Source organism: Pollachius pollachius, assembly GCF_949987615.1.
Source record: "Pollachius pollachius genome assembly, chromosome: 16".
Classification (NCBI taxonomy): Eukaryota; Metazoa; Chordata; class Actinopteri; order Gadiformes; family Gadidae; genus Pollachius; species Pollachius pollachius.
This window is the reverse complement of record NC_136949.1, coordinates 5,016,919-5,026,918: the sequence shown is the minus strand read 5'-3', so window position 1 is coordinate 5,026,918 and position 10,000 is coordinate 5,016,919. Positions and strand designations below refer to the sequence as shown.

The 10,000-nt window shown below is 49.7% G+C and overlaps 1 protein-coding gene across 1 annotated transcript in view; it reads right to left on the bottom strand.

Annotated features, from left to right (window-relative positions):
• Positions 1 to 10,000, bottom strand: part of LOC307088127 (MAM domain-containing glycosylphosphatidylinositol anchor protein 2) — a 177,607-nt gene that overhangs the window by 82,138 nt on the left and 85,469 nt on the right. Inside the window, exons 5-6 of the mRNA XM_079753921.1 lie at positions 7,608 to 7,740; positions 5,919 to 6,188 (exon numbers count right to left, since the gene is read on the bottom strand). Coding sequence (XP_079610047.1) covers positions 5,919 to 6,188; positions 7,608 to 7,740 — 403 coding nt within the window. The remainder of the gene's footprint in view (positions 1 to 5,918; positions 6,189 to 7,607; positions 7,741 to 10,000) is intronic.

The window sequence follows — 10,000 nt, the reverse complement described above, 5'->3', positions numbered from 1 at the left end:
TGTGTGTGTGTGTGTGTGTGTGTGTGTGTGTGTGTGTGTGTGTGTGTGTGTGTGTGTGTGTGTGTGTGTGTTTATGTCTACGTGTGGAAGCGTGCGTAAGTGTGTGTGCGCGTGTGTGCGCGTGTTTGTTTATGTATACGTGTGAATGCGTGCGTAAGTGTGTATGGGCGTGCATGTGCGGGCGTGTGTTTATGTCTCTGTGTGCATGCGTGCGTGGGTAGTGCTGGCGTGTGTGCAGGTGCATTTGGAAGCCGTTGTGTGTGTAATGTTTGCCCGGCTGGAATGGCAGATGTCTCATTTGTCAAAACCTTGTACCTAAAATTGTACCGCAAAACTCCTGGAGGAGTTTCGTAGAGGAAACTGATGATTGATTTCTGAATCTTTGATGGCGGCAGAAACACTTTCCCCCCTCTCCACATCACAAAGAGAGGAAATGCAGCGCTTCAGGGAAACATGAACACAAACCGGGGCCCTTTTTGAACTGGCTATTTAAAGGTAAGGGCCCGTCCTCTATCATTCGATTGCATCAACCCTGGGCTCATTTTGCCAATTTTAGCAGGCAAGGATTTCAGAATGTGGGTTTCTGTATGGGTGTGTGTGTGTGCTTGTAAGTGTGTTTGTTAGTGTGTGTGTGTTTGTCAGTGAGTCTGGGGAGATTGAGAAGTCATTAAAGGAAAAAAGTTTCAGAAAAAAAAGAATAAGGGTGCCTTCTATAGTCTCTATGTTTATGCCGTATGTGTTGTGCTGCCATGTCCGTTGATTCATCAGCGTTTTCCCAACACTGGGAGGGACCCGAGTGTAATCAAACAAACAGCATCAGCTGGGCCACCATCTTCAAAAAGCGGCTTTTTCGTTTGCGAAATCAGGCGTGTTTGTGACTCGGTGTTTGTTGACCAGCTTCGAGTAAAGTAGGTTGTGTGGAGGAGACGTAATCCATGGAGAGAATGACGTCAACGCAGCGAAGTGATGCAGAAAGCCGGTCGGGCTAACTGAGGAGAGAGAGGAGTGATGGGAGTGGGGGAGGGAATGGGGGAGGGAATGGGAGGGAATGGGGGGGGGGGGGGGGCGCGCTGGAAGGCTTGCTGGCTGGTGGCGGACGGCCTGGGCCAGTGAAGCTACCATCTGCTGGGGTTGAACATGTGCCGATTCGAACACGCACACACACAATCCCTGCTGGCAACCACGGCCTTGGAGGTACTGGGTGTGTGTGTTGGGGTGGGGGGGGACGACAAACAGGCACGTCCTTTTTTAAATGACTAATGGTAATGTCTGTGTTTGTGTTTGTGTGTGCATGACCGAGAGTGTGTATGTGTAAGGGTTTGTCTTTGGTTGTTTGCTCTTGCATGTGTGTGTGTGTGTGTGTGTGTGTGTGTGTGTGTGTGTGTGTGTGTGTGTGTGTGTGTGTGTGTGTGTGCTTGTGTCCATGTGAGCTTCCGGATGCCTGCCTAATGTGATTACGTCAACGTGTGTGTGTGTGTGTATGTGTGTGTGTGTGTGTGCTCTTGCATGTGTGTTTGTCAACATTAGTGTCTCATGGACTCAATGATCGTGTGTGTGTGTACGTTCGTGTGCATGTGTGTGTGATCGTGCGTGTGTGTGTGTTTATGATTGTGTGTTTGTGTGTATGACCGTATGTGTGTGCACGATCGTGTGTGTGCGTGTATGAATGATCCTTTCTGTGTATATGATCATGTGTGTGTGTGTGTGTGTATGTGCATGTGCGTATGCCTGCGTACACGCGTATGTGTGTGCGTTCGCCAGACAGTGACACAGGAGAGGTGGGAGCCCTTGTTGACTTTTGCTGGCGAATCTTCAGAGCCCAACCGGCGGAGATGACCTTCACGCCTGGCCAGCCACCACCGCCCGCAATCTGCAGCCGGTGTCGGAATGGAAAAGCCATTCCTCAGTTCTAACGGTCGTTTCGAGACGGAACCGCCTCCAATTGTGCTGCCTCGGTTCAAGTGTCCGAGTGTGTTGACCGACAAGCTTTGTTTTTTGCGGTTGCTGCCCCCGTTACAGCGTTTTCCTCACTGACGCCGGCTGGCCGAGACCTCTGTGTGTGTGTTTGTTGCCGAGGTGGCAACAGTACAACAAAGTTTCTCCTCACTTCAAGACTTCTGCTGCCTCTGCTGCTAACTCTGCTGGAGTGGAATAGAGAAATGGTTCTGTCGTGTCGTTCGGGAAGGATGCTAGTTCGATCCCCAGCTCCTCCCAGTCGAGTGTCGAGGTGTCCCTGAGCAAGACGCCTCACCCTGACTGCTCCTGACGAGCTGGCTGTTGTCAGTATGTGAATGTGTGGTTGAATGCGTGCATGTTAGGCCAAATTGTACAGCGCTTTGAGTGGCCACTGGTTTGAAAAGCACCATATAAATGCAGTCCATTTAAACCTGCACCATGTCGGTGTTTCCCATTAGCAGCCTCTAGTGGTTGGATATGCAGCTACAGTTGTAGCTGCATGCCATGTTATTTGCCACAGAGGAACGTGTGGAAGGCGGATTGCCTCACGGATGGCCGGGTGTAATCAGTGAGAAACTTTCTAGGTTTCACATGTTTATGGCATGAATAGCTGCAGTGGAAAAGTCACACAGTGCAGGTTTAAAGAACCATGTCACGGGTAGGTGGGAGGGGGGGGATGCGGGGGCGGAGTCACCACATGGTTCTGACACATCAAGTTATCCTCGCCGCCGCCGGCAGGTGTACGTGAACGGGCGAGAACAATAGTAGCTTCTGGTGTTCCTGGTGAATGGGGCTGCGTTGCCATGGGAACTTCCCGGAGATGGCAGCGGCGTTGCAGCCGGTGATGTATCGTGTGGTTTTAGTCGAACGGTTTCAGGGGGGCTTTATAATGATGACGGATGCCAATGCTGCAGAGTGCCACTGCTGTCACATTTTAGGAGGGGAGGTTTTTTTGGGGGGGTCGGTGATTCTTTAGGGGAAGGGAAGGGGGGACAGCGTGGCAGACTGTCACTTCCTGCCGTGGCAGGAAGTTGAGACTGGCTGCCGTTCAGCGCGTGTTCAGAGGGGTTTCCGTTGTTTTTCTATCACAAGGGGCTGGTGTCAATATTGTTGTTTTTTTCTTACAAAAGCTGTGAACGTTGAAGACCGTTCTGTTCGACAAGGATGCAGGAGATACAAGAGGAGGTGAAGCACGCAGAGAGAACATTTCGTGATGTTCCGAAACACCAAAAACCGACTCGGATTGTCTGTTGTGCTGTATGTATCTCCCGGCGTGAATGAAGGGTAGATCTTAATTTGAAACAATGCGTGCGATAATTTGTGTATTCATCAGAAATGTAATCCACTTGAGCCTTGCGCTGTGTTTCTATGAATACTCTTGTTGTTTTTTATGCATATCCACAGAAACATGCCTAGTTATGTTTTAATTGGGGAAGCATAACTATGGACAAACAATGCATAGTAAAACTCATATTAACAATAACACGCACACACACACACACATACACACAAGCGTACGTGCACTCATACACACAACAAATATTTAGCCTTGCAGACTCTGTTTGCAGAAAATGAGCTCCTTATCCAGAAGACAAAGTTGCTATAATGAAGACGGCAGCAGTGTCGAAAAGATGTTTTTGTCCCTCCAATTATTATAACACAAAATGTGCTCTCCTTAACATTAGTTTGTTTATTTCAGCCGCATCCCAAAGCCTTAGGACCCCAAAGAGCATGTATTATTTCAAAGAGAATAAGGTGGAGGAATAGGAAATCCAAAATATTGATGAATTGCAAGCTGATGAATAAGCAATTCAATGGTGATGAGACGCAGGTTTAGAAGTTTATAATGGGCGGCATGTTTGAAATTCCAACAATGAGACCCTCCTCTCAAATCCTAGCTTGAAAAAGCAATTTATCGATTTAAATAAACAACATAGAATTAAACATGTATAAATGTAAATCCAGCAATTTATAAAGAGAAACACGTTGAGATATAAATCCACCAATCTGTCAAATCAAAATATGTATAAATGCTGTTTAAGGAGGCTTGTCCTTATTTCTGTTTTATCCATAGCCACTCACCATATTATGAGTACATACTGTAAGTACCGTGTTAGCATGGTTCCTCTCCCCCTATGGGGCTGAACCCCCTCACCCCTGACAGTATGTTAACACCACGCTGAGCCAAAGAGATCCAGCTGTCAGCTGCCATGGTGGCGGTCAGTCAGCTAATTAAAGGACCACACCGGGGCTAACCGCCTTTCCTGCCTTCACTAAGACATCGTTGCCAATACCGTAAGATGTCTTTACGCCTACCAATGGTTTAAGGGGTCATGTTATGACACCAGGCGAGAGTGTGATCTGCCGTTAAAAGCTGTTTGAAAATCTGCCTTTTCCTGTGTTTTTGTGACATCACAAGTGGGCGTGTCCACCTCGATGTGCGCTGGATACATCAGTCTACCAGCCTACCCAGTGGACTAACGCATGTTTAAGATAAAACTGATTTTGATTTTGGGGTCAAACGATCTCCAAACTAAGATAATCCGGTTCAAACTATTTTTTTTATAGAAATTGCAGAACAGATGGATACATATTTGTGCATTATTTTTCAATTTGATTATTATTATTTTTTTTTACATTTGTGTATTTTTAAGGGGACATTTCAAAGTTCTCAGTTACGAATTGTTGTTTTGGAGAGAAATGCTGAATAAATGTGATCATGATTTTTTTTTCCATGATCGCCCAGACCTCAACGGGCCTTTAAGTACATTCTCCTGCATTGAATCCGGGGGCAGGGAGGTTCAGCAGGAAACAAGTGGTACAGAAAAGAGGCTCTTTGATAGTCCTAATGAGCCCGGGGCTCTGAGACGTGCCCCCGGTGCATTCAAAGGGAAGGGGCCTCGGACAAAGACAGAGCCCAGAGAGTGACGGCCAAACAGTCTCCCACACGCTCGCCGTGGGACGCCCTTCATTATGGCTGAAACAGCTGTTTTACACGGCGACTTTTAACGAGCCCTCACACACTCACACACTCACACGCTGCCCCCGACGTCGCCATCGCAACTTTGACTCTGTGATCTGATAGCATAATGGTGTTGGGTGTTTGGGGGTGTGTGTGTGTGTGTGTGTGTGTGTCAGTGTGCGTGTGTGTCAGTGTGTGTGTGTGTTTGTGTGTGTGGGCGCACGTGTGCAGTCATGTGTTTTTGTGAAATTGTGCGCACATGCGTGTGTGTGTGTGTGTGTGTGTGTGTGTGTGTGTGTGTGTGTGTGTGTGTGTGTGTGTGTGTGTGTGTGTGTGTGTGTGTGTGTGTGTATCAGGTCAAACAATAAGCATGCAACATTGATTTTATGCCTGGACCGCTTTGGCAGAAGCGGAAGCCCATTAAATTATATATATATATATATATATATATATATATATATATATATATATATATATATATATATATATATATATATATATATATATATATATATATATATATATATATATATATATATATATATGAGTAAATGGAACAGTAAATATTTCTATACAGTATTTCTACAGCAGGCAACACAGATAATATTCCTCTGGCAATGCTTGAATCGATGCCATGAAATAGTGTGGTCAAACCATTTGATTTATGTTTCTGTAACACATTTAGCTTGAATATTTAATGAATTTGCACTCAAGAAAAAAGCGAAGCAATCGTTCTTCCTGAGGATGTGTGTTGTTTTTAATTGTTTTCTGTTTATCGATCGACTGTTTGTTTGCTATTTTGTTCTCTCTGTCCTTCACCTTCCTCTCTCTGTTCCTCACCCAACCTTTCCTCACCTCCTCCCTCCCTCCCACCACCTCCGGACCCCCCAGACCCCCCCCCTATCCCCTCCGCCCTCTCCCCCACCACCTCCACCCCCCGGACTAACCCTCTCCCCGCCACCATCGCCTCACCGCCCCCCGCCCGAACCCCGCCGCTCACCTCTGACCACGATGGTGGTGGACTTCTTGGCCGGGTTGCCCACGTTGTTGCTGGCCACGCAGCTGTAGACCCCCGCCTCGTCCGAGGTGATGGCGGGCAGCGTGAGGGTCCCGCCTTTCACCAGGCTCCTGGGGGGCAGGCTGTCGTTGCTGCTGGCCCAGTTCAGCAGCGGCGAGGGCTCCCCGCCCGTGGTGATGCACACCAGGGACACCGTCTGGCCCGGGTTCACCACGATGGGGTCCTCCACCAGCAGCTTGATGGTCGGCGAGGCTGCAGGGGGTGGGGGGGAGACAAGAGGGGAGGCCGCAGGGAGTTTAGGGGCTTTAGTCCTCAGTTTCATTCGGAACGGATTTATGAGTTGTGGGGTCGCCCCAACCCAAACCGGTACCCCCCCGATATACCTCTCACTTTTCCACAGCAGCGTCCAAAGCTCCTCCCCACCGGAGATAAATCCGCTCCGAATTTTGAGTGGTCTGTTTCATTCGGAACGGATTTATCTCTCTGGTGGCGAGGGGTTTCGGATGCGGCCATGGGAAAAGCGAGAGGTATTTTGCGGGTACCGGCTGAGTTAGAGCGTCTACGTCAGGCAGAAAGCCGATATTTACAGGGGGGGGGGGGGGGGGGGGGGGGGGTATGATGACGTTGCCCTGAGATGTTGTGTAAAGGAAGAACGGAGTGAACACGTCCGGTGGACGTTGTGGGACAGTAAAACACCTGCGTTTTTAAAGGGTTTATTGGTCATAACATCTTCGCAACAAAATGTTTGGTCGTAAACAAGCGTTGTCAGGCAAAGCAATGTAGCAGGATTAAGACGCGGCAAACCTTACTTTTTTCAGAGCGTCTTTGATTCCCCTCAATTTCTTTGCCGCAGAAGGGTAACTAACTCATTGTTTTTCTTTGTTATTTTGGTCGGCTCTCTTACGAAAGCATTAAGTTCTCGGCTCAGCCTCTTAAGGAACACGTAACAGGTTTGGTAATCCTGAATCTCCAAGATATATTTGCCACTATTAAGTCACTTATCAGACACTTTTAGTCAAAGACACTTACAGTGAACGGACCGGTCTGTAAGGAGGAGGTAGGGGGTGAGGTGGCCTTATCGAGGAAACCTTGGCGGTAGGTTGAGGATATTGGCTCTCAGCGTCCTTCATGTTGAACATTTTGCAGTTACACTATCCTGTCCATTCCAGCATCATAAAGCCCGAAGCAGATGAAGCATGAATTTCGCTACATATTTGTAGTGTGAATCATTTACATTTACATTGAGGGCATTTAGCAGACACTTCTTTCCAAAGCCACTTACAATGAGTACATTTGTGAGAAAAAAGAGAAACAGCATTATATCGCTGTCGGTACAGTAAGGATGTTCATAGAAACAAGTGCCGAGCACTCACAATTGTTAGGTTAACCCATTCCCCATACAGAACAAGGATAGCTAGGATAAGAATCAAAAATAAATATCTAAAAATATAGAAGTTAATACAAATAAAAGCAGTCGTACAGTCCGAACAGCGCTGGACTAGCTCAGAACAGCGCTGGACTAGCTCAGAACAGCGCTGGACTAGCTCAGAACAGCGCTAGGCTAGCTCAGAACAGCGCTGGGCTAGCTCAGAACAGCGCTGGACTAGCTCAGAACAGTGCTGGGCTAGCTCAGAACAGCGCTGGGCTAGCTCAGAACAGCGCAGAACGTACCGGTCTTGTTGGTGAGCCTGAAGATGACGCTGCGGTCGGGGATGCCGCAGACATTGCGGACGGAGGCAATGCAGCTGTAGTTTGCGTAGTCCTGAGGCCGCAGGTTCTTCAGCTTCAGGATCTTTGTCTCCCCCTGCAGCTCGGATCAAACCAAAACAGAGGTGTGCAAATGTGTGCAAGAGAAAGCTCATTATGGTCGGGTGACAACGCCAGTGAGAAGGGAACGTAAGAAATGAAGAGCCCAGGGGGGGTGGGACACACATGATTGTACGATGACTCAATAGCAGCCAGAGGGATGTACATGCGGGTATGGAGGTTGTTGATATCATTACATACAGCGGACCTCGAACAGTCGCTCCCAACCGTTTTCTAGCTCAGTTTGAGGTAAAAAAAAAAAAAAAGTATGCATGAATGCATCAATAAATAGCATGTTAGGCCCTTTGAGAATGTACCTGTGATTTAGAGCTATAAATACAATTGAATTGAATTGAATTAATATGGGGCGGCAGTGGCTCAGGAGGTAGAATGTGTCGACTGGCAGCGTTCAGGGTGTTAGTCCGTTTGGGGAGGTGGGGGGTCCCTGAGCAAGACGCCAGCTCCCAACTCGCTGGCGGTCGCCCTGCGCGGTCGACACCGCCGTCGGCGTGCGGATGTGCCTTCCGGTGGGTGAACGTCAAACCAATGATTGCAGGGTTCTCCGAGTGGCCACTGGTTAGGAAAAGCGCTTTATAATTACGGTCCATTGGCCGTTTACCATGCTAACCGTGTCCCAGTGAACAAATGTGCATCACGCCACGCTAGGCGTTCCTCCGTTACAACTATAAGCTGCCAGCTTACGACGATGAACTGTGAATAACCGATGCGCCGGACCGCTGAGAGGCATCTCATTTGCAGATTCGTCCCCTACATCACCGGCGGGATTGCCCACCCCCCAGTGAGGGAGCAATAGCACTCATTGTTTCCGTGACTGAAGCAACTGCGGAACGCTGGGAGGCAGGCGTGCTGGCAGGGGGGGGGGGGGGGGGGCTCTTCCTCAAAGAAGGAGGGGATCATATCGCTATCCCGGCCCTCGGGCGCTCCGCCCACCCAGCAGGGGGGGGGCGGAGAGACCGGGCTTTGATCCGGCAGGACGCTGTCAACGGCGGACGGGAAAAAGGGCGGCCGCTGATTAAGACCCTGAGCCGGGGGCCCCCATGCTGGGCCAGCGGGGGCCCGACCACGTGGCAGTGGCACAGACGGCTCCTTCGACTTTTGCAGGGGGATCTGAGGACGCCGGATTAGACTAAGAGGTTAATGCAGACTCTCTCTCTCTCTCTCTCTGTCTCTTTATCTCTCTCTCTCTCAACTCGTGAGGTTTTGGGAGGGGGGGATCGGGGGGGATCGGGGGGTTGATAGGAGGCGGGCCGTGATGCTTCAGAGTCTCTCTCTGGACGCAGCGGGGGGACGGAGCGGAGTGAGACATCCTCTGTGGAAGGCGAGATTAAACTTGATACAGAGGCTGGTTTGTGGGAATAGGACGGAAGGGGTAGAGGAAGGGAAGCAGGGAGGGATATACTGGTGCAGGGAGGGAGGGAGAGATGGAGGGAGAGAGGGAGAGAGGGGTGGAGGGAGGGAGGGAGGGAGAGGGAGAGAGGGGTGGAGGGAGGTGGGAGGGAGGGAGGAGGAAGGGAGGGAGAGAGGGAGGGAGGGAGAGAGTGAGATAGGGAGGGAGGGGTGGAGGGAGGGGTCGAGGGAGGAGGAAAGGAGGGATGGACGGACGGGTGGGTGGGTGGAGGGAGGGAGAGAGCGAGAGTATACTGATAGACAAATTTAGCGGGTTTGAAGGAGGTGGGGATATGGGATGGACACTGGGGGCTGGGAGGTAGGAGAGCCAGCTGTATGTGTGGGCCCAATTATGAACCAAGGGAAAAGGCTGTGAGAGACATGAGAGAGGCCTGTGTGACCGTGAGAGAGAGGGGAGAGAGAGAGAGGGAGCAAGAGAGAGAGAGAGAGAGAGAGAGAGAGAGAGAGATGAGAGAGAGAGAGAGAGAGAGAGGGGAGGAGAGAGAGAGAGGCAGAGAGAGAGAGAGAGAGCAAGAGAGAGAGAGAGAGAGCGAGAGAGCGAGAGAGCGAGAGAGCGAGAGAGCGAGAGAGAGTCGAGAGAGCGAGAGAGAGAGAGATGAGAGAGAGAGAGAGAGAGGGGGAGAGAGCGCGAGAGAGAGATGAGAGAGTGAAAGACAGAGAGAGAGCGAGGGAGAGAGCGAGAGAGAGAGCGTTACAGAGGGGTGTGAGTGGGTTGCACGGTGATTAAGTAATCTGTACAAAGAGCCTCTGAATGGTGGTCTGCTGAATACTTGAACAAAAATATCAAAACCGAGAATGAGCTAACAATGTTGCACCAAACTGCCAAATAG